Genomic DNA, 25,777 nt, shown 5'->3' with positions numbered 1-25,777 from the left:
TTGGGAGAGGGGGAAAGGAGGTGCTGTGAATGACTCTTAGATTTCTGGCTTAAGTCATGGGTGAGTATCAATACCATTTAAGCAGGTGAGGAAAAACTAAGTTTGGGAATGGGGCAATGGAGAGTTCAGTTTTTGACATATTGGGTTGAGACTCTTCTGTGACTTCCACATGGAGATCTCAAGCAGGTAGTTTGATATTTGAGTCTGACAACCAGCGGAGAAGTGGGAGCTAGGGATATAAAAGTGTGTGCCATCAACATTTGGATGGTATGTAAAGCAGAGGGGCTGAATGGGTTCAATGAGAAAAGTGTGTTGCTGGGGAAGATAAGAGGATATAGAATTGAGCTCTTGCAGTTTGCCAACATTTAGAAATTGGATAGAAGAGGACTTGGCAATGGAGACCAAGGAACATCCAGAAAGAAAGAATAGCAGGAAAGAAGGCTATCCCAGGAGCCGGTGCCAGGGTGTTTTGGGGAAGGAGCAGCCCCTTTGTGTCAGATGCCACTGCCCAGAGGTCTAGTGAGATGGGGGCAAAAAATGTCCATTGAGTTTGGCAAAGTGAAGGTCACTGATGACCTTGTTAAGAGCGATTTTTGTACATGATCTCACTGAGTCTTTATAACTACGCTGTACGATAGCTACTGTTGTTTTTCCTGTATTATGGTTGTGAAGACTGAGTCTCAGTAATGGGAACCTAGCCACACAGTTGTAAGTGGATCAGCTCAGCTTTCAAAAGTGAAGCTGGCTTCTCCAGGGTCTGAATGATTCACAGAAAACTAGCAAACAATACTGCTGATTTTGTTTTAGTTCCTTAAATTGGGAGCAGAAGAGTAGGCATTTAAATTCAAAGTGATTACCTTCTGGAACAGTTCTGAGTTCTCATCTCATTCCTGGCCCTAGCATGTAAGCTTGGGTTTTTGGTTTCTTCATTTTCAAAAGAAACCAGTTGGAATAAACCATCTCCCTGGTCCCTCCTAGCATTCTGAAACCTTCAGTATAAGAAATGTCTAAAAGGAAGCCCTGAAACACCTCTACTTCTCAATGCTACTCTGGCCTTGAGTTTTCTGGAACATGTTCAACATGCATTCATTAGGAAAGCTTTGATTGCAAGTGCCTACTATGTGCCATTCCTTTCTAGGCATTTACTCAGGCTGTTCCTCCACCTGGAGGGCCCTTAGCCTCATCTTCTTTTGAGTTTCGAATTGCAGATTTTCCCAGGAGAGGAGTCTCCATCTCCTTCAGCACTTTGCACAGCACTCCTTAGGTGAGAGTTGAGAGGTGTGTGTGTTTTCCCCTAAGTTTTTTGTCTCCAAAGAGCAGGGACTGTGATTTTTCCTTCATTGTGTCTCTACAAGAAGCACTAGCACAGAGATTTTCTCAAATGATATTTGTTGAGTTGAATTATTTGCAAATGATGGAAGCTTTGTTGAGTTCTGAAAGCCTGGGATCTTCAGACCCAAGCCTGAATGAATCAGGCCTATATTTAAACAAAGCAATACAAACACACATTTGGAAAAAAAAAAAAAAAAAAAACAGAACAAAATAACCTCTGAAAAATGCTGGGTTCCCTTACATGATTATTGTGGCTGTAAACAATAGTGCAAGTGCCCATGAAGGTTTCTGGGCTTCTGATTTGCTTCCAGTGTTGGTTTTCTCCCTGTTCTTTTCCTTTGCACTCTTCAAGTTAAACTGCCATTTCTTGATTGAGCCATTTCCCAACTTGAGCATTGACACTGGAATACAACAGTTTCACAAATTCCTCCCATCTGGGCACAAAAGAAGGGAAAAGGATGGGCTCTGCTTATGCAGTTTGGCCTTGAAAGCAGAACATTCCATTAACACACTCAATCTGACTCACACCACAGGCATCAGGACCTCTCAATGTGAAGGGGCTACACCAGTAGGTACCAGGCACACACTCGGGGTACAGGATGCTACCTGTTTGCAGAACCTTTGTGAATGGAGGCATGTGTGCTTGACCCAGAATGATTCAGAGATTTTTGACATGCAGAGAATGCCAGTTGCAGAGGCTGGAAAGGTTTGGTGTGCTTGGTGTCAGCAGTGGTTTTAGATTCTGTTTGGCCTCTTGGTGCTGAGGGGGAGGCTGAGCACAGTACTTAATTTATCTATGGCAGCTCAATACTCTTTCATTGTATATGTTGGAGATTCCTACAGCATGAGTTTTGTTGGGGAAAAACGAGGAAAGATACCTTGCTAAAAATATGTCTGCAAGTGTTTGGACCAAGGTAGGCGTCTGCTTGGCAATGGAGAAGAGGGCAGCGCTGGCATACCTGGCAGGGAATCATGTGTGGCTAACATATTTGAAATGGGTCAACTCTAAGTGTTTTGCAGAACCCTACACCTCAAGAAATGTGTGCATAGGGAGACATTCACTGGAGGAGGAGGACATGCACACAAGGACCCAGTGCACACATGAAGACAGTCATAAGGAGAGAGAGACACTCACACAGAGAGACATCAAGACCGAGAGAGAAACAGAGAGACAGCCACAGAGAAACCAAGAAAGAGGTACACACGTAGAGACAGGGACAGATGCAGAGAAAGACAAGAAGAGATAGAGACAGGGGAGATTTACCCTTACACACATGGAAACACAGTAACATGCTGAGAGAGACACAGAGCCAGGTACACACAGATACGTACATAAAGACAGACACAACATACACTAGGGGACCAAGATTCAGAGAGAAACACCCAGACACACACTTCGGGGGGTGGAGAGACAGACACAAGCAGACATGGAAAGAGAGACAAATGCAGAGGGAGAGAAGGAGTGAACCCCTAGATTTAGATTGTGGACCATTCTACTCAAGGAACGTAGGCTTCAGAGTGGCTAGTATCCTCTTCACTGGCTGCCGTCCCACACAGCTGTCCACAAGGGGAGCATCTTGCTGTGATGAGTGTGACCCTAATGGATAAGGACGTTTTTGCACCCTCTAGCCCTCCAAATCCTAACCAGGACTCCAACTTGTGTTCAAATGCAGAACCAGTGCTTGGTTCCAAGAAAGAGAAATTAGACTTTTCAGATTTGTTGAAGGTTGGTCAGTTTAAGGGATCTTTCCAGAGTGGTTTAACCATGTTTTCCCCCTTACTGGCTAACTTCAGAGCTTAATACCCTATAATGGGAGGGTAGCTTGAAGTGACACCTCTAGATGTTGAGCAGGAATGTGGCATATAGACTCTATGGTGAGACCACAAGCCGAGATCATTGAAAGGCCATGCCTCTAGCTTTGGTCGGGGGAGGTGAGTGCCTGGAAGTGGCGTGTCTCATTGGCACAACTGAGGAATGGTAACAAGAGAGGGAGGAGACTCCACAGAGTCAGATGGCTGACTAGGAGTGGGGAGATGTCTGCATGTCCCGAGGGTCTCCAACCCACTGTGTCTGGGATACTGGCTTTGGTGGTGCAATGGCAACCTATGTTTTATACCTGGTGAACTTAATGCACAATGTGGGTGGTCTTATAGACAAACTCAGCAGGTTGTTCAGGAAAGAGGTGTTACATGATGTCAGATTTGGGAGGTGAAATCATTTATACGATGAAAAAAATCCAGTGTCCAAAAAATTCAAACATCCGCAATACTAAGTAGCTAAAGTAGAAGGCAGTGAAATTCACTGGATATAGAAGGAATCCAAGAACTTTCAGTCAAAGCTGTGGGAGGGACCATTCTCAGTACCCCTGTAGGTGCCCAGGATGAGATCAAGGCTGTGAGAAGGGCCATCCTAGGAGGAATTTGGGGGAGGCAAATCGAGGCCACACATGATGTCAACATGACAAAAAGAGATTGGCATGCTCAGTGGCACTGGTTGAAGCAGGAGACTATTGAGCCAAGGTGGTTGAGTGATGTTTTCAGAGACATGGAGAGAGGAGAAGACCAATCCCATTTCTCAGCTGTGAGATGCCAATTCTGTGGCTGGAGAGAGGTGAGCCAGGAGAATGCTGGGCTGGTGGGGTGATGTAACTGGGGATATCTCAATGAAGAGGCTTTCCATGAGATGGTGATCATTGATCCCAGCAGTGGGGAGGCCTGTGTGGGATCTCAGATGCCCTAAAGTTCTATTGGGAACTTAGGTATGGTGTGAGCAAGAAAGAGTCAGCTCACCAAGATGGTGGGGTGGGCGGGGGGCACAAGGCCTGATGATCTCTTACCAGGACTGAGGGTCCCAAGTTGGCTGAAGGGTCAGAGATGGCCAAAGGACAGAGGTAGCTGAGGCATCGCAAGCTGATGTCAGAGTCCTTCAGAGTTCCTTGTCTGGGTAAAAGACAATTAGCAGAAAGTGCTAGAAGATAGTTTTATACCCCATTTTACCTCCAACTTATTTTTTTCTTGGGAGTAGTGGCCATGTCCATGAAAGTTGTCAACTCAGATGACCCTGAGTGTTGGTGTAATTTAGAGATTCCCAGTCAACAGCAATGGCTACAAAGTCGTGGAGGCAATAAAGCAAAAAACAGCAACTTCCATTTCTGTGTTATTTCCGTGCACAGAACCCAGGTGAGTTCATGGTGGTCCCTAGGAAGGGAACACACATTAGCTCTTCCAGGATAATACAGGGTTAAGTTTGTGACCTGATGTTACCAGCTCTCCTCTGGAAAAATCCCTTAACCTTCCTAAGCCTTGCTGTTTCCATGCATAACACATAGGTAATTAATACTTAGGTTATAAGATTGTGGTGGGAAATGAATGAACTAGTATCTGTTAAAGCCTTAATACAAAGCCTGGCATGTAGCAAGGGCTCCTGCTGCCATTGTTGTTACTATGCCAAACCATATGAAAGTGGTTAGGGCCAAAACAGTGAATCTCAGTGATTTCATATGGTTCATCCTAATACTATTACTGTGGTCACCACTAGTGACTCTTGTCAAATTGTCTCATTTATGGGCTGTAGAATCCTGGGAGCTCTTGTGTACTCAGCATAAGGATGATGGCTCTCAACGTTAGATTCAGAGGTGTTTTCCAAAGTTGTGTAGAATAAAAGGAACATTTTTGCCTGTTGCCTGGGAGCTTTGTCCCAGAGAACATAATGTACATTTCCCTCCTGGAGGCTACAGTGAACTCACCTGAGTTTGTAGCATGGAAGTAAGACAGAGCCATTGAGTTTACTGCTCCTGATTCTGGTGGAGAGTAGTAGGAAAAGCAGGAGAGAGTAGTAGGAAAAGCAGAAAAGAAAAGAAAACAAGTAAACAAATAAACAGTTTTTTTAGACAGTGGCAAGTACTCTGACTGTATTAAAAGAAGTGATATAAGAGGGGAGTGAGTGATAGTTTCAATTGGAGGATCGGTCATGGAAAGGCTTTGATGAGGAGGGGGATTTGCCCAAGGCTGGCATGTGCCTCATATGATGGGAAGGAGCAAAGCAAGGTCAGGTGGCTGGTACATGTGAACAGGGAGAGGAAGGACAGGTGATGAGGGCAGGGAAGAGATGGGGACAGGTCATGGAGAACCTGTTTAATGGCAATTGTTTTTCTTCTCCAGTGTAAAAATAATGAAATCCTCTTAACTCACAGCAGTGACAATTCTTATATTTTATATTGTGCTTTACTTTAGCAAAGAGATTTGCCTCTGTTATTGCATCTGATCTTTAGAACATCCATACCAGAGAGAAGAAGAGAAGGATGGGGAGCCAGGGAGGAGTATTCATTTCCTCATCTCACAATAAGGACATTAAGACCCAGAAAGGCCAGGAAGCAGGGCTAGAATTGACCCCTATGTCTCCTTACCTCTGTTCCTTCTGCAATTCCTCCTGAGGCCTGGTCCTCATTAGAGATTTAATTCCTTTGGAAGAAAGACTGAATAAAGCTCAGGTAGCTCATTATTTAATTATGCATTGTTGTTGTGATTTGTAAGGAGGATAGCTGTTTGTTTAATGCAAAGTCGTACCCTGCGTTCCCCATCAGCAATTCTCACTAATTAAATATAAGGCTAGAAATAGGTTAGAGGTGCTAAACAATTGCCTGTGTATTGAATATGATGTTCATATGTAAACACAGCCCACAGATCACAAGTTCTAAAATGTATGTGTTCTTAATTAGCCAAATGTGAGCCCCAGGTTGGCGTAAATAGAAACTCCTCAATAAACGTTAGTGTGTCACAGCGTTAGCTAGAAGTGTGGTAGCTGAGAAGAAATTAATCACTAACACATCTGAGTGTGTGTATTTCTTTTTATAATTAGTTATCCTTTCCAAAGTATTAAATGCTTAGGATACATATCTATCCCAAGCCTGTGTATCCGTGGTAACCGTGGCTTTTGCTTTAGGCTGAAGTCTTATAGTAACTGAATGAAAATCCAGGTATAGTTGATTCAGTCACTTGGTGGACATTAGTGGAATGCCAGATAGGTGCCCAAATGTTAGCAAGACACTGAGTGACGACAAATCAGAAGTAGAGCCTGTTCATAGATGAGTGAGGCAGTTAGGGAGGGCCATCTATGGCAGACTCAAGATAGACAGGATAAAAGGTCCTATGTGAAAATTTGTAAAGAAGTTAGGGAAAGAAGAGATGACTCGTAGTTGAAGGGAATGAGAGAGGATCTCTGAAACTTAAAAAGTTACTGATGAAGGACTCATATCTAGAAGATACAATGAATTCTCAAAACTCTGGTATATGGGTGTTCTCACAAAAGGGAGCTAAACATGAGGTACTCATGGACATAAAGATGGTAACAATATAGACTATGGATTACTTGAGTAGTGGGAGAGGAAGAGGAGGTAAGGATTGAAAAACTAACTGTTAGGTCCTACGCTCACTGCCTGGGTGACAGGATCATTCATCCCCCACACCTTAGCTTCACACAGTAGTTACCTTTACTCAGGTAACAAACCTGCACACCTTCCCCCGAGTCTAAAATAAAAGTTGAAAAAGGAAAAAAAGTCTATAGTATTCATGGAACTGTGGGGAAAAAAAAACTTTATGATAGAAAAAATGAACAATACAATTAGAGTGGACAAAAGACATAAATAGACATTTCACTGAAGATAATAAAGGGTGGCACGTAGCACATGAAAAGATACTCAACATCACCAGCCCATAGGGAAATGCAAATTAAGGCCATGAGGAGTTATCACTGCATACATTAGGACAGATAAAATTTTTAAAATGACAACACCAGATGCTGGTGAGGGTAACAGAAACCAAATCTCTCTGATGGAAATATAGAAGACAACTACTACTCTGGAAAATAGTGATTTATTTATTTTTTATTTTTTATTTTTATTTTTTTTAGACAGAGCCTCACTCTGTTGCCCAGGCTGGAGTGCAGTGGCATGATCTCAGCTCACTGCAACCTCCACCTCCCAAATTCAAGCAAATCTCCTAACTCAGCCTCCCAAGTAGCTGGGACTATAGGCTATGCCACTATGCCTGGCTAATTTTTTTTTTTTTTTTTTTGTATTTTTAGTGGAGACGGGGTTTCACTATGTTGGCCAGGATGGCCTCGATGTCCTGACCTTATGATCTACCCACGTTGGCCTCCCAAAGTGCTGGGATTACATGTGTGATCCACTGTGCCTGGCCGAGTGATTTCTTAAAAACTAAACATATACTTATCATGGGACCCAACAATTGCACCCAAGGGCATTTATCCCAGAGAAAGGGAAACCTATGTGTACACAAAAATCTATACATGAATGAATGTTCATAGGTAGTTTAATTTATAGTAGCTGAAAACTGGACACAGCCAAAAGGTTCTTCAGCAGGTGAATGGTTAAACAAACAGTGGTACATCTATACCATAGAATATTACCCAGCAATAAAAAGGAACAAACTATTAATACACAAAACAGCTTGTATGGATCTCAAGGGCATTAATGTTAAATGACAAAAGCCCACTTTAAAAGGTCAGATAATACAGGATTCTTTTATATAGATTTTCAAAAAAACAAAACTGGCATACACCCACCATTCTGCCACTGTTGCCAGCACATGCTAGTAAGCATGGATCCTGCTGCCACTGCCCCAGTGAAGTGCTTTGGCCAGCTTCCTCTGTCAGAGTGTTGTTTCCAGAAGATGGGGAGCACCTGTGCCCCTCCAGCACAGCAGGTTCTTAACCTTGAGGGACAGAGAACAAAGCTGGGGGACTGGTACCAGCCCCCCAGGGTTGCAGCATACTCCCCCAGGAGTGCTGAGCTGAGCCTTGGCCCCCTGAAATCTTCCAGAAATGAAGCTCATCAACTGAACCTCTTATACCATAATCAAACCCTCAGAGCATCAAATAAAATCGGAGCTAAACTGAATGAAATTAAGACATGGAAAACCATACAAAAGATCAACAAAACCATAAATTGGGTCTTTGAAAAAATTAATCAGATTCATAGACCACTAGCTAGACTAATAAGGAAAAAAGAAGATTCAAATAAACAAAGTTAGAAATGACAAAGGGGACATTACCACCAACCCCCCAGAAATACCAAAAAAACTCCTCAGAGACTATTACTACTACTTCTATGCACACAAATTAGAAAACATAGAAGAAGTGGATAAATTTCTGGAAATATGCAACCTCTTAAGATTGAACCAGGAAGAAATGGAAACCCTGAACAGACCAATAACAATTCCAAAATTGAATCAGTAATAAATTGCCCAACAACTAGAAAAAGCCATGGACCAGACAGATTCACAGCCAAATTCTACTAGACATACAAAGAGGAGCTGGTACTATTCCCACTGAAACTATTCTGAAAAATGTAGGAGGAGGATCTTCTCCCTAACTCCTTCTATGATGCCAGCATTTTTCTGATACCAAAATCTGGCAGAGACACAATAAAAATAGAAAAGTTCAGGCCATTATCTTTGACGAACATAGATATAAAAATCCTCAACCAAATACTAGCAAACTGAATCCAGCAGCACATCAAAAAGCTAATCCACTATGATCAAGTAGGCTTTATCCCTGGCATGCAAGGTTGACTCAATATATACAAATCAATAAATGTGATTCATCACAAAAACAGAACTAAAAACAAAAACCACATGATTATCTCAATAGATGTAGAAAAGCCTTTTGATAAAATTAGACATCCTTCTTGTTAAAAATCCTCAACAAACTAGGTATTAGAAGAATGAACTTACCTCAAAATAATAATGACAAATCCATAGCCAACATCATACCAAATGAGCAAAAGCTGGAAGCATTCCCCTTGAGAACTGTAATAAAACAAGGATGCCCACTCTCACCACTCCTTTTCAACATAGTACTGGAAGTCCTAGCCAGAGCAATCAGTCAAGAGAAAGAAATAAAAGGCATATAAATAGCAAGACAGGAAGTTAAACCATCTGTTGGAAATGATATGATTTTATACCTGGGAAACCCTGTAGTCTCTGTCCAAAAGCTCTTTAATTTGATAAACAACTTCAGCAAGGTTTCAGAATACAAAATCAATGTAAAAAATTAGTAGCTTTTTCTATACACCAACAGTATTCAAGGTGAGAGCCAAATCAAGAATGCAGTCCCATTCACAATAGTCAAACACACACAGAAAAATACCTAATACATCTAACCATGGAGGTGAAAGATCTTTACTTTGAGAATTATAAAACACTCCTGAAAGAAATCAGAGACAACACAAATGGAGAAACATTCCATGCTCAGGGATAGGAAGAATCAATACTGTTAAAATGGCCACACTGCCCAAAGCAATTTATAGATTCTGTCCTGTTCCTATCAAACTACCAACGTGACTTCTCACAGAATTAGAAAAATTTATTCTAAAATTCATATGGAATCTAAAAAGAGCCAGAATAGCCAAAGCAGTCCTAAGCAAAAAGTGAAGCTGGAGGCATCACATTATCTGACTTCAAACTACACTACAAGGCTACAGTAGCCAAAACAGCATGGTACTGGTACAAAACCAGACTCACCAATGGAACAGAATAGAGAGCCCAGAAATAAAGCTGCAAACCTACAACCATCTGATCTTCAACAAAGCTGACCAAAAGGGGAAAGGACTCCCTTTTCAATAAATGGTGCTTGAATAACTGACTAGCCATATGCAGAAGACTGAAACTGGACCTCTTCCTTTTAATATATGCAAAAATAAACTCAAGATGGATTAAAGACTTAAATGTAAAACCTAAAACTACTAAAGACTTAAATGTAGAAACTCTGGAAGATAACTTAGGAAATACCATTCTGTACACGGTCTCTGGAAAATATTTCATGACAAAGATGCCAAAAGCAATTGTGACCAAAAAAAAAAAAAAAGACAAATGGAACCTAATTAAGCTACAGAGCTTATGCACAGCAAAAGAAACTATCAACAGAGTAAACAGACAACCTAGAGAATGGGAGAAAATATTTGCAAACTATGCATCTGACAAAAGTATAAGATTCAGACTCTATAAGGAATTTAAATAAATTAACAAGCAAAAAACAACCCTATTTAAAAGTTGGCAAAGGACATGAACAGATATTTCTTAAAAGAAGACATACATGAGGCCAACAAGCAGATGAAAAAATGCTCAACATCACTAATCATTAGAGAAATGTAAATCAAAAACACAATAAGATACCATCTCATACCATTCAGAATGGCTATTACTAACAAGTCAAAAAATAGCAGGTAGTGGTGAGGTTGTGGAGAAAGGGGACTGCTTATACACTGCTTGTGGGAATGTAAACTAGCTCAGCCATTGTGGAAAGTTGTTTGGCAATTTCTCAACTTAAAACAGAACTACTATTCAGCCCAGCAATCCCAGTGCTGAGTATATACACAAAGGAAAATAAATCATTCTACCATAAAGACACATACATAGACATATTCATTGCAGTAGTTTTCATAATAGCAAAGGCATATAATCAACCTAAAAGCCCATCCAAGGTAGACTGGACAAAGAAAATGTACTAAATATGCACCATGGAGTACTATGCAGCCACAAAAAAGAATGAGATCCTGTCCTTTGCAGCAACATTTATGGAGCTGAAGGCTATTATCCTAAGCAAATTAACATAGGAACAGAAAACCAAATACTGCATATTCCCACTTATAAGTGGGAGCTAAACATTTAGTACACTTGGATACAGAGAAAGGAACAGTAGACACCAGGACGTATTTGAGAGTAGAAGATGGGTGAAGGGTCAGGATCAAAGAATTACCCATTGGGTACTATGCCTGTTACCTGGGTGATGAAAAAATATTTATACAAAACCCCTGTGACTTACAATTTCCCTATATAACAAACTTGCGCTTAAACTCTTGAACCTAAAATAAAAGTTTAAATTAAAAAAAAGAAAAAAATGTTTAATAAAGGGCAGCCTATTATTGCACCATTCAAGAAAAATAAACGAAAGTATGGAGGTGGAGAACAGATTAGTGGTTGTGTGGTTGACAGTCTTGTAATGGATGGAGGAGAAGGAGCAGGAGTGCCTCCCTAAAGGATTACAATGGTGATTTGGGTGGTAATGGATTTGTTCTGTATCTTGAGCACAGTGGTAGTTATACCAATCTCCACATGAGATAAAATGGCATTGAACTAACTATACACACGCCCTGTACCAATGTCAATGTCCTGGGTTTGATATTGTACTATAGGTATGTTATATTTTATATACTATGTCAGCATAGTACTTTGAGAAACTAGATGAAGAGTACACTACCAGGGATCTTTCTGTACTATTTTGTACCTTCCTTTGAATCCATAATCTCAAAACAAGTGTTTCTAAAAATTGACCAATAAAAATGTTAAATCATAGCTAGTATTTAGACAGTACCTAGTACTGAGTCCTAGGACTTTATTAAAGATTTATTTTATGTAATGTATTATTAATTGTCGGGAAAAACTATGATGAGATGTAGACAGTGGTGTTGTGCCTTTCTTACAGATGAGGAAACTGGAATCTGGAGATATGAAGTAATTTGCTCCAGGTAGCAGTCAGTGGTGTGATGAGGATGCACGCACAAGGAGTCTAGTTCCAGGGCTGCATTTTTCTCCACTATCCTGTCCCTTAAGCTGCCTTTGGCTTTCAGGGATACGTAAGTTCTGTCAAGCCAGGATGTGAGTATGATGAAGGAATGATGTTGAGGTATAGAAGAATTTCCATGGTAGAGTCAAATATGTTCTTTCTTCCACTCCAAGGCTGTTCTTCGTACTTGAGAGAGTAGCAAAGTCTTCATGCCAGGGCCTCATGGACAATATTGGTGCCTTTTACAGACAGGAGTAAGGTAGCCCCTGTAATTAGACAAGGAGAGTTGAGTTGTTCTTATTTCCATTTGCAGTTAATGATTCTAATTAAAGTGAAGGTTGCCAAGGGCCTCTCTTGTCATACTCCATGCAGGAAAGGCTGGGAGAAGGGAGGCATTTCAAGTAAAGCAGGTATTCATGTTCTTCTTCCTCTTTTGTCCCTGAGGTGTAATCCTCCTCCAATTTCGTTGCTGATTTATTTAAAGGTGAACATATTTTTTAGTCTGCTCGCCATCCAGCTGCCTAATCTCTCTTTGAGCCCAGGTTTAAAAAAAAATTGACTCTGTCAACCTGCAAATGGTGGGCGCTCACTGGCCTTCTCCTTTTCAAAGCCCTGAGCTGGTTCCTGATCAGCTTCCTGATTCCTATTTTCCGCTTTACTACCTGCATCGTGCAAGCACTTCCATTGTCAGGTGTAAGATCTCGGCAAAACTATGTGCTTTTGAGGATGTGCCCACAGATTTAATGGAATACCTTGTTTTTCTTAGTAATATAACAGGAGAGCAGGTTCATGCTCAAAATAATGGGTTCAGCATTCTGGTTGAAACTAGCTGAACTATCAGAATCTTTCAGGCAGGACAACCTAGAGACTCCTATAGAGAACTAGGAAGCCAGGCACAGTGGGTCATGCTTGTAATCCCAGCACTTTGGGAGGCCGAGGTGGGAGGGTTGCTTGAGCCCAGGAGTTTGAGAGCAGCCTGGACAACATAGTGAGACTCTGTCTGTACAAATAATTAAAAAAAAAAATATTAGCCACTGTGGTGCATGCCTGTAGTCCCAGCTTTTTGGGAGCCTGAGGTGGGAGGATCACTCGAGCCTGGGAGGTAGAGGCTGCAGAGAGCTATGATTGCACCACTGCACTCTAGCCTGGGCAACAGAGCAAGACCGTGTCTCTAAAAAATAAAAAAGAACTAAGGGCTGCAATCCAGAGAGCTAAGTATGGGAGAGGGGATGAATCATGTGGAGTCTTGGAAAGCACTGATTCTGGTGGAATAACCAAGTGAGGGTTTCAGCAAGAAGGAAAACTGCTATTTTGTTTTGTTTAATGAAAAGCCTTTGTTCTGTCTCGTAAATATGCCTTCCTTTTACCAACCTCACTCTTGGTCGAATATTTAACCAATGGTCTGACAAACTTGTCCACAGGCATATGAAGAGGGTGAAAATGAGACCTGCGCTCAAGCTGAGTTTGAAGCATCACATCTGACTACAGGAGTGTGGGGAAGAGGAAGGTAGTGTATGGCAAAGGCATGGAAAGATGAAGGCTAAGGGTGATCTTTGCATAAGCATCAAATAATATGTCTATAGGAAGGGCAGGCTGAGAGACTAAATATGTATTCACAGCCAGGGGCTGCAGTCCAGAGAGCAAGATACACTGAAAGGTTCAGAAAGGTCAGAGAAACCAAGTGTGGAGAGAGCCTTGAAATGGGAGCAGGAAGACTTTTGTCAGGGTGGCGATGTGAATAGTTAACAGGGTCCACCCCTAGTTGCTAGGCCACTTTGGGTTACTATAGATCATGAGATGATTCCAGTTCTCAGGGCTTTAGGAGATTTTACTGACTGTATTATGGGGGAAGGCACTTGAGGGAAAAGTCTAGTTCATGAGAGGAGTGAGCTCTCATCCAAGGTAACATTACTTTTCCACACACTAACACATTTCCAGTTCACAGTGCTTCGCCAGTTCAGCCAACCCACTTCATCCTCAGCCCTTATCACCTTAACACACTACATCCTACTTCATGCATTGGGGATCATTGTCAGGAGACAGCAGGGAGCGTTTGCCCTCAGAGGACCTCACAGTGGCTTATACCTTCCTCTCCTGGGTCCCTTGACGCCCTTGCAGAAATGTGCATCTCTCTCATGGGCCTCATGACATCTTAGTACCTGGAGTGCAGCTCTGAGTGTTATGCGCTATGTCCAGTGTCTGTTATCACACTTTGAATGCAAAGATTACACAGACCCACAACGCAAGCATCAAGGCAGTAAAACATCCCAACTCTGATTATATAACTACACAGTACCCACAATAGGAGGCTATGCAATGTGTCAGGATAAAAGAGAATGTGGGGTATCACAAGGAAGCCCTTTGCATGGACAGAAGAAAGCCAAGTATGGGACAAGAGATAGAGAAAGAGAGAGAGATCATAATGTAGAGCAATTTTCAGGAGAAGAAAACAGTGAGAGGTGGGTAAGGGCATTTATATTCCAACTGCATCCTTGCTACTTTGGCTGGACCTGCATTGTGGCTCATATCAACTCTGTCTGATCCACCCTCCTGCCCCTTTTGTGTCTTCACAGCAGAGCACTCTTAAGGGTAGTTGGCAGCTTGAGAACAATCAGCATACACTATTGTATACACAAAAGAACACATCTTCAAATTTTATTTCTGTTACTACTTTAAAGAATTATACTTCCTAGTTTTCAGCCTAATAGAGTTTTTGCAGTCTCTTAACATTGAATTAGGGATACTTCCTGTCTCTCCTTTTTAACTCATTCATTTAACACATACCTATTGGGTGCCTACTAAGTGCTAGTCATAGTCACAGATGCTGGGATCATGGCTGTGAGTATGGGAACAAAAAATGAAAAAGTGAATAAAATGCAGATTTTAATTTGAGATAGGACTGGGACTGTTTATATGTAATATAGAAATTGGGGGAGTCCTCTCTATGGAAGTAACACTTGAGCAGAGATCTGGGTAAAAATAACTAGAAGAGCAGCTTACATTTATAAGGCATTTTCTAATGGTGCCAGGGGCTGTGCTAAGAGGTTTTCATGTATTATTTCATTTAATCCTCTCAGAAGCCCTTTGAAGAATAGACTTTATTATCTGCATTTTATAAATATAGAACCCAAGGAATTAAGATATTCACCTGCCTTCACAGGTCACACAGGAAATGAAAGTTGGGGTGGGGATTTCATCCCAGCTCATCTGACTTTAGAGCTCGATGCTCTTAATCACCAAGCTCCACTTCCTAAGGATTTGTACCCCAGTGGGAGAAACCCTAGTTCTCTGCCTTCCATCTCCCTCCCCAAGCAAAGTTTTTCACACTGTGTTCTTTGGAAGCTCCAGGGCTTCTTCACGCCCAGGATAAGTATATTGACTCCACATTAGTTTTTAGGAGAATGGTTCTTCTACCTGTTCCCATTTTGTAAATTAGACTTCAGTAGAATAATTTTTAAAACAATGGTAAAGTCCTTAAGAGAAAGTTAAATTAAAAGATAAATTGTGAATTTTTTTTAACTGAAAGATGTTGTGGTCAAGTAGCACAGATTTTGTGGTTAAGTAGCTGTAGTACTAATAATCGTGGCAGTAGCAGCAGCAATGATAGCTGCAAACACCTTACATCTATGCTTACTAAGTTCCAAGTACTAGTCTGGGTATTTTGCAGTACTAACCAATTTGATCCTCACAGCAACCCTCTGAGATGGGTTCATTTTACAAACAAGAAATCCGAAGCTCTGAGGTATTGACTATCTCAGGTCCCACAGCTGGAAAGTGGCAGGACTAGGAATTAAGCCTAGGCTGTCAAGCTGCAGATTCTGTATATTGTCATCCCGTGACCTAAGGTTAAGGACCTGAACCTTCCATGTCACTTAGCTTAAAGTGAAAGCTATGCTTGCTGTGAAATCCTGACTTGGTGGATGTATGACCATGGAGCACACTTTACACATTCATGCCAGCTAGAGGATGTCTCATTAACTCAACCTTACCTGTGACACTCCCTACCTCTATAGACTTTTTGCCGGTGAGGGTGTGACATTTCTCTGGAGCAAAACTTGATACCCAAATTTTATATCCATGATCCTGGTATGGCCTGTTTTATGTTACTAATTTTAAAGAATTGATTGTTGGCTAATCACCTTAATGAGTTAAGCCTGAGTTGGCTGTAGCCAGGGCTCAGCAGTGTCCTAAGCCAACGCCTAGAAGACACATTCATTTTTTCACATGTCAAGTACACACTTAGCCTTCAAATGGCTTTCTTGACCAAATGTTAGTTCCAAAGGTTAAAAGGCATAGAAAAATCATTGTAAACTATTCACCTCACCTCACCTCCTGCACCGCAAATTCTGACCCACACCTTGAGGGAGCATCCATGCTGAAAGTTCCTAAAAGGTCTCCGCCATTGTAAATTTCTGATCTGTGGTGACATTCCTGGCAAATTGGAGTTGCTGTTAAGACTCTGCTGCGGTTCCCTCTGTTAGTGTAGGGTCCTGACTAAATGGTATGATGCAGTGTGTCTTCTGTTAATGGCCAGTCTGTGTGAGCCACGGAGACTGAAGTTAGGAAGGGTTCCATTCTGCACTGAAAAAGTTTGGCCAACATAAATCAAGGACCTCAATCACTGATATCACCCAGAAAAAGAAACATGATCAATTTTTCATATAATTTCTGGCCAGTACCTATGGAATCACTCTGTCTCATTGTACAACAGAGTATATTATGAGAAAAATGAGGGTTGGTGCTGGGGCTTCCCCCACTGTCAATTGCCTCTTTTATTGTTATTGCTTTAGCAGTATTCATCGTTTGTGCCTCAAAGCCACCAGACAGGGTTCCACAAATCTCTCTGGCTCCCTGTGTGGAAGCCAGGCTGAGATGATATGCAGCTCTCCGGGTGCTCCCAGCACCATCATTCTAGACCCAAACCAAGATATGATTTAGGAGGTCCACATAAAACTGGGGCTCATTGCCCTAATCGGAGTCATTTATCCTGTCTTAAGCTATCAAATCAGAGCTCCTGGGTTGTGGGGAGTTAGTTAGGGGGTGGTTTTTCTAGTATATTTTACAATGTATATTTTCAAACTTATTTTGAAAAGAATCTCATTTATGAAGGGAATGTGCTTTTTCGTTGGTATTTAAATAAATTTTATTGTGTGTATTTGAGGTATACAACATGGTGTTAAGACATATATACAAAATAGTAAAATAGTTACTATAATGAAGCAAATTCACATATTCATCATCTCACATAATTACTCAGTTTTTTGTTTGGGTGTTTGTTTTTGTGACAAGGGCAACTAAAGTATACTCATTTGGCAGGAATCCCAAATACAGTACAGTTTTACCTGCAGTCTTCATGTTGTATGTTAGATCTCTAGACTGGTTCTTCCTACAAATCTGCTACTTACTATTCTCTGACCTGTATCTCCGCATTCTGCCCTCCCAACCTCCACCGCAGTCTGATAACCACTGTTTTATTCTCTATCTCTGTATATTTTACTTTAAGATTCCACATTTAAGTAAGATCATGTCATATTTTTCTTTCTGTGTCTGGTTTATTTCACTTAGCATATGTCCTCCAGGTTCATCCTTGTTGGCGCAAATGACAGAATCTCTTAATTTTTAAGGCTGAATAATATTCATTGTATTTATTATATACCACTTTTTAATCTGTTTGTCCTTTGATGGACATTTACATTGTTTGTATATCTTCACTGCTATAGATAATGCTGCAATGGACATGAGGGTGCAGATATCTTTACAAGATGGTGATTTCAAAGGTAATATGGACTTGTAGCACATCTGGGTGGAACCCTTGCAAAAAGTTGCAGCTCCACTTGGCAGCCCTGTAGGTTGAGATTTGCCCCATCCTGGAAGAGGATGTCATTTTTAAATATGTGACTCTGACATAAATACCTGCTCACTTGAGTTAGAAGAAAAATGTAACCCTTAAAAAGATGATTCTGCTTAATACTTTGTAATTCAGGGATGTCAAGAAGCAACAAAGCATATGTACCAAGAGAAAAGCGGGATTTGGATCACACTAAATTCTGTTTATGCGGAATGTTTTCTTTTGTTGAAGCCACATGTGAAAATAGCAATATTGAATGATGAAAATCTTAAATTCAGCCCCTGTTAAGGAGAATAATGTTCCTTTGAAAGATTTTGCAGAAACGGTCAAAGCAAGGAGCAAATTACTCATAGCAAATCATAAAATGGTGGGAGAAGGAGAGCTTCACTTTGGAACTCTTAGCTCCTTGCTCCAATTCCCACAGTAAACAACAGCACAGTTTTAATATGTTGCACATGGGCCCAGAGGTATTTATTCACACTAAAGAAACACAACTTCTAACTACACCAAAATGAGTCCCTCCTGACGATGTTTAAATAAATTGTGCCAACCCACCAATAAAGCATGCTGACATGTCATGAAGTGACAGCCATCACTTTTAACACATTTCATCACTGCTCTGCAGAGGCTGACTATCTGTATCTTATCACACTGTGAAGGATCCTTTGTTCCTTCATTTCTCCTGGCATCTTTTTTTCTCTCTAGTTAAACAACCCAGCCATAGCTGTTGGACAAAGAAAAAAGAAATATGTCATCATGTTTTAGTTATTTTTAAAAGCACCTACCTGCTTTTTAGAACACAATTTGCAAAGATTATCTGAAATAGATTAACCTTTTAAAGTGATAATGACATAAAATTATGTAAGTAATTTTCTTAAGAAATAACACACTGAAAATAATGTGTGACACCATCGACATAAAGCTCAGCATAGGCTTTTGTCTGAATTCAGTTACTTTGGGGTGACCGTTTTAATCAAACCATTTGTCTGTCTCTACATCCAGGAATGTCCATACCACAGGTATCTTGACCTTCCCCAAATTTCTGGTTCTACTTTCTGGTTTCTTTGTTAGCACTGGAAAGAGAATTAGCACAAGCTTGTCCTTCATGGCTGACCTCTCCAGGTTTCTTATCACTTTTATTTAAACCAGATCTTAGAGGCAAAAACCACGGTAGTATTGCGCTCAGCTAGTGAGATAATTAGGAAGTGCTGTCTCCATAATTACTATGTTACTGTCTCTGGAGGGACATGAAAGCTTGTCCTGTCCCTTTAACAGGACAAGTTGCTAATTCCCTTAACATTTTTTTCCCTTTGGACTGATCATATTTCACAAATTTTTGCATTTTGAAATGTTTTAAAGGGAGGCTTAGGCAATAATGCACAGATTATGGAAATGATGCTCATTAAGTAGAAGGCAGATTTCTGAAAAAGCCACAGAGCTGCCTCGAAACATGTAACCTCCATTAGAGGCTTCACTTGAATGTTTATTCATGGAGCAGTAAATGTTTATTATTATACATTTTATTGAAACATAAATTAAAGAACTGTAATTATGTGTATAGCAAACAGTAAAGCAATGTGCATTTGTCACAAAATGAGTAAGACAAGGAAAAATGCTATCATTGTTTCATTTGCATCCAAATCCTTTTTTTGTGTACCCAACAGAAAGGCACCCAGAGGGAATCACTCTACAAATTAATGTTCTGATATGATGTATAAATAAAAAAAATACATATTCTTGATATTTTGTCTAACAAAGACAGCACCCTGGAAATAATTTGTAAAGATCAGATATCCAAAGAAAGGTTAGGTTTCTTCTTCTCTCCTGAGAGAGAACCACAGTAGCTCTTAATGAAGTTAATACTGAAGAACAAACATATCCCCTTGGCAACCCTTGCAATGCTGACTGTTTTTAGGATAAGCTATTTCTCCAGACACTTGAGCATATCTGAGGAGTTTTTTAAAAGGGATTTATGTGAGGCTAGAAACACAAGAACTTCAAACTTACATTTTGGTGAAAAGATACTTTTCAGTGGGGAAGAAAGGTGTGTACAATGTGATCATAATGGCTCTTCATAGACCATATCTTTGTATGCACAAGAACTTTCAAGCAAAAGAAAATGACGAGAATGGTGAAGAAAATCAGTGCATATATTTCTTCTTTTAAGCAAGCTAAGAAATTAAGAGCAGTGTAGTTGTCCATTTTTTAACCATCCATTCATCCATCCATGCACCTATCTGTCCACATTCCCACTCATGTACCTAGCTACCCACCCATCCACCCACCCACTCATCCATGTATTCATCCATCCACCCATCCATTCACCCATCCACCACCCGTCCACCCCACCCATCCATCCATTCATCCATCCATTCAACATTTAGAAGATATGTCTTCTAACCTAGGAGCCTAGGGTTAGGGAAAAGAAATAATCAGGGGAAAAATAAGTAACAAATAGCCCAGAGTTCCAGACTAGTGGAAGAGAAAACCTGTAATTACTTATACTTTGTGGTAAAAAGCTGTCATGGACACATGTATAATGAATCAGAAAAGCCTGAAAGAGTCTGAAGAGTACACAAAGGAGGTGGCATTTGAGCATGCTCTTTAAAACTCAGAGGAAGAAAAGGAAAGAGAAAGGAACTCCACATGGAAGGAAGAACACTTATAATTTTTTCTACCAAGCACATGTACTATCAACTCCGTGACTACAACAACAGCTGAGAAGTACAAGGGTGACAAATCTTGAAACATCCTCTGTATCTCTTAAAAGTCATTTTGAAACTTTCATACGTTTTCAGATGGAGACATTATTAAGGCACTGTCCCTTCCCACCCAGAAGCAAACAGAACCAATTTTACAAGAACCTCTGAGCTCCTGCATGTCTGATTGAACAGGAAGACTCTATCTTGGAATGGTCTTCCCAGGGTTCTACCTGTCCATAACCCAAGGCAGTAGAGATGACCTCATCTGAGAGCCCTACATCTGGAGTTATCCTGGTTTTATAGCTCTTGGTTAGGTTTGTCAACTTCTCTAGAGGCAGTGATTATAAATTCTACTGATATGGTTTGGCTGCGTCCCCACCCAAATCTCATCTTGAATTGTAGTTCCCATAATCCCCATGTGTCATGGGTGGGACCAGGTGGAGAAAATTGAATCATGGGGGCAGTTTCCCCCATCGTGTTCTCGTGATAGTGAGTGAGTTCTCATGAGATCTGATAGTTTTATAAGGGGATTCCCTTTCACTGGGCACTTATTCTTCTCCTTGCTGCCCCCATGTGAAGAAGGTTGTGTTTACTTCCCCTTCTGCCATGATTGTAAGTTTCCTGAGGCCTCCCTAGCCAGGTGGAACTGTAAGTCAATTAAACCTCTTTCCTTTATAAATCACCCAGTCTCAGGTATGTCTTTATTAGCAGTGTGAGAGCAGACTAATACATCTACTCTCTTCTCATTAAATAGCTTTAAGAATTTAAAGCTGTTATGTCACTGAAAACCAATCACAAGCCAAAAGATAATACAGAATATTTGTACAAGATTGATCTCAATTTGTTAGAAGTCCATTCTCTCTAATGGGCCTCTCTTGCAGAAGAGTTAAGTATCATAAGGTTGAATAGCAGGGGGTGCAGGGGCAGTGGGCTTAGAACTTTTACTAGGCTGTGTTCAACTGTACCAGAGTGTTGATAGTAGTATCACACTTGGATGTTGCAATCGGGCAGACCTACTCATTCCACGTTCCTCGGCCTTAGTTTCTTCATCTATAAATTAATGATGATAATGATTTGGATTATATCTATCATGCAGTTTTATGATAAATAATTGAGATCTTACAAAGAAAGTGCTTAGCTCAGTTCCTGGCATATGGCGCCTGGCATATAGTAAGAGCTTAATAAATAGCAACAGCTATTACCGTTGCCTCTTGTGATGATAATAAGCAAAGAATGCTCAACTGGAGAGGTTTCTAGCATGCTTGAGGTTTTTTCTTTAGAGCTTGAGGGGCCCTGTTTTAGTCTAAAGTATTTCTTTTCCCTCCCAGAGCTCTACTCTGAACATGTTGGAGGTTTCATGAAAGGTATTGATAGATAAGAGTTAGTAGCCCATTCTTTAAAAACTTTCAAAGAGCCTTCTTTCTTTCCTTTCTTCTTTGTTTTTCCCCTGCTACCTGCAGATGAGAATAGTTAGAATCAGCAGAAATAAAATTTCCTGGCATGAACTATACTACTAGTTAGGGAGACCATATAATTTATTGTCCACAGCAGAACTTAGGAGAGTGAAAGAAGATGCTGTTTGTTATTACACTGGACTGTTCATACCTGCAGGCCTAAACCTGGATGGTTCCAAACAGACTGGGGCATATGGTCACCCAGACATTAGTTATTTACTCAGGAAGGAGCATAGCAAAACACAGATTACGCTTGACATCCCATCAACCTGACTTAGAATCTTAACTCGGCCACTTTTGCCAGCTTGGTGAGCTTGCACAATTTATTTAATTCCAGTAAGCATCAGTGTGCTTACTGAAAAAAAAAGGAGACAACAGTTTGTATTTTTTAGTGTTTCGGTGAGGATGTGATAATATACAGTACTAAGTACCATTCCAACATATAATATTCTTATGTAAATGGCAGCAAGTCTTATAACTGATAATGACTTGAAAATGGTGGGTGGATGAATGGTGTGCTATTACTATAAATACGTAAGTAAAGCTTTTTGGCTTATGTGAAAGAAATAATTAAGTGTTGTGTCAGTATTCTCTTTATAGAGAAGAAGAGGACTGAATTTGGGGGGTTTATTTACCAGCCCGTGAAAGAACCCACATTTCTCTAGACGCAAAGCCTGCCTCATTCACATCTTTCAACTGACAGCCTCAGAATAGTGGGTGATGCATTTATTTCCATGTCTTTGTTACCCAGATTATATAGTTAACTTACTACTACGGGAGAAAAGAAGCCTGGGACTTCTTTTTGAGACAGCCATTGGTTTTCTTTGGTGGAAATGAGATGTTTTTGCCCTTTGAAAGTGGTCAAGGAGGGAGCCGGGTGCAAAATATCTACAGTAATTTGGGAGTTAGAATCTACTGGAGGAAGCCCAAGGAGCAAAAAATTAGAGATAGGAGAATGGGAAGGAAGACTGTTAATTCCTTATGCCCAGATGTTTCCCTCCACATGGCAGTAACTACTCTTATTCTTTCCTTTAATTCACTTAGTAAAGGAAAATGGAAGAAGCCACTTGAAATGTAATCGTCTCTCACTGTTCCTGTTTAGGTCTATTACACAAACAGTAGGAAGATTTCTCATTTTGTTCTGTTTATTGCAGTAGGATTTTTTTAAAAAAAAGGGAGGAGTTCTTTCAACACCTGTTTTCTTAATTGATTGTGATTACTTTGCCCCCAAAAGTGAGTGGTTTTTAAACGAAGTGGGTACATTCTCATAAGCCACATTACCGTCTTATAAACACATCGTTAGAATAGGAAAGGTGACAGAACTATTACAACAGCTCCCTTTCCTACTCTGGATGAGAAGCCCATATGCCATTCCCCTCTTTCTCCTCATTTGCAATCAATGCTTCCTTTGCTTTACAAAGACAAATGCTAGACAAGGCATGTTTTCTTCCTACATGCCCTGTTTTGAGTTTGAGAGCAATGAGGAAGGAAGTCTATCTACTTTTTATCTGTTCTTTTTGTTCTGAATCTCAGTGGAAGAGCTCTTTAAAACAAACCAAAAAATAAAAAATAAAAAATAACTTCTCCTGGGTTTATCCAATGCCTATCACAGCATTTTATGCAATCCAGTCTTTGGGATGATGATGAGCTACTCAGGCTTGCAGTGTGGAAGATGGGGGAAATTGATTGGCAAAATGGATGCATTGACACTTGCTCGCCTCTGTGCTCATGGAGGAGGAATTGAAGAAGAACTTGCCAATGATTTCCACCTTGTGAGCTCAAAGCCAAAAGGAAAAGACATATACCCAGGCTCTCAGAGTTCAGTGACACTTTATATAGCATCAGATTCCATTATCTTGCTTTTCTTTTACTTGAAAAGATCTTAATTTTTGAAAATTTGAAATTTAAAGCTGTCTGGCTGCTAAAAGCTCCTTTAAACTCTCATTGTGGTTTGGAGCAATACATCATCAAAGCCGTGGTGCTTAGATGATGTACGGCACCCATATATCAGGAGATCACCATCCTTCTTGTGATATATTATTATAACTCACAATTGGAGCACCACCAGTGATGTATGGCTTAAAAACACAATTGTTAAGCCACAAAACTCAACAGAGTCTCCACAAATTCTAGGTGTTTTCTGTTTATTATTTTTTTTTGTTTAAACTGAATTGTTTTTTTATTCTATTTTTTTCCTTGAAGTTTCCCAACTTGATTGGGACACTTTGAACACATGAAAAGCACTATGTTTCCTCTGTTTCCTGAAAGGCATACCAATTGCCTGAGCATTGCTAATATTCTAAGTGAAGGAGCTTATTGACAGTAGCAACAGAAACCATCAGTGTGCCTGTGCATTTTGACAGGCCACTAATTTGATTCTTGAGTTGATCATGCTGAGGTATCCTCAAAGTCCTGTAAGTGGCATTACTTCCAGTGACGTTTATTTTAGAACTAAGTGGCTGTCAGTAATTTCATGCTGACCCTTGACTCGACTTAGTTGCAGAAGATGAGGCCTCCCCAAGTCAAGAAAGGCAAAATCCAGCCATGTAGAACACACAGCTTTGGGGTTGGTGATGGTCTGGATGAAGTAGAATACATTCAGCAAGGCTCACCATAGAATTAAGCCATCTGGTTTAGAACAGAAGCAGGTTGTCAAAATTATTTTTAAAACTAATGTCCTGTAATATAGTCACTGCTGGAATTGACTGAATATTCAGCATGTGCAGCATTAGCTTAAGCACTTTACCTATGTATTTCACATAATCGGTATAAAAGTCTTATGCGTTGGGATACTGGTTTCATGCCCACTTGATGAATGAGGGAATATGAAAGAAGTTAAGGAATTGACTCAGTCAAAATAATAGGTAGGATCTGAACCTTGGCCACCCATCTGCAGTGACTGAACACCAAACTGCTTAATTGTAGGGGCTTCTACCTTTCTGAGATCTGGGAAAGGTAGGATGGGCAAGATGAGGTAGAAAGCACTGGAACACAAGTCAGGGTTTCAGGGTTCTCATGGTTCCAGTCCCAGCCCTGCCATTGCTTTGTTATTGGTCTTCTAAAAGCCACTCTCCTCTTCTGTGAAATGAAGAAATTAATCACTCTTACCACCCCCCAACGTTTCCTAATTCTAATCCTAGTGGTTTTCAAATCCTAGCCACCATGCCTGGCTAATTTTTGTATTTTCAGTAGAGACGGGGTTTCACTATATTGGCCAGGCTGGTCTCGAACTCCTGACCTTGTGATCCACCCGCCTTGGCCTCCCAAAGTGCTGGGATTACAGGCGTGAGCCGCCGCACCCGGCCTATCTGTCCTTTTTATTACAGTTGCCCTAGTATGTGTTAAGTGGTATTGTCATTGTGGTTTTGGGCTAAGCATGTTGAGCATCTTTTCATGTATTCATTTATCCATCCTCTTTGGAGAAATGTCTATTCATATCCTTTGCCCATTTTACTTAGGATTTTTGTCTTTTTATTACTTAGTTGTAAGTAGTTCTTTATGTATTGTAGATATACTTCCTTTATCAGATAGGTGATTTGCAAATCCTTTCTGCCAGTCTCTGGCTTGGCTTTTCACATTCTTGCTTGTGGCCTTTGAAGTAGAAAGTTTACAGTTTTGATGATGTTCACCCTCTTCCAGTTTTAAGGACTCCTGATGACATTGGGCCAACCTGGAAAATCTATGATACCTCTCCCAATCTTAAGGTCAGCTGCTTAATAACCTTAATTCATTTGCAGCCATAATTTATCTTTTGTAACTTAACATAATCACAGGTCAGGGATTAGGTCATGGATAACTTTGAAGGTGGCCATTATCTTTTTACCACAGTATCGTCTGTTATTCTTTAGAATCAGACCTG

At 40.5% G+C, this 25,777-nt stretch overlaps 1 protein-coding gene across 11 annotated transcripts in view; it reads left to right on the top strand.

The window, feature by feature from the left end:
• Positions 1-25,777, top strand: part of FHIT (fragile histidine triad diadenosine triphosphatase) — a 1,510,123-nt gene that overhangs the window by 1,303,614 nt on the left and 180,732 nt on the right. For 7 of the 11 annotated variants that reach the window (XM_055383480.2, XM_055383484.2, XM_055383481.2 and 4 more), the window contains one exon: positions 13,336-13,421. The exons of the other annotated variants lie outside the window; for them this stretch is intronic. In XM_055383480.2, the coding sequence (XP_055239455.2) occupies positions 13,336-13,421 (86 nt within the window). The remainder of the gene's footprint in view (positions 1-13,335; positions 13,422-25,777) is intronic. 11 annotated transcript variants of the gene reach the window in all.

Source organism: Gorilla gorilla, chromosome 2 (assembly GCF_029281585.2).
Source record: "Gorilla gorilla gorilla isolate KB3781 chromosome 2, NHGRI_mGorGor1-v2.1_pri, whole genome shotgun sequence".
Taxonomy (NCBI): domain Eukaryota; kingdom Metazoa; phylum Chordata; class Mammalia; order Primates; family Hominidae; genus Gorilla; species Gorilla gorilla.
Note: the sequence above shows the minus strand (reverse complement) of the source record. Positions and strands in the feature narration are given on the sequence as shown.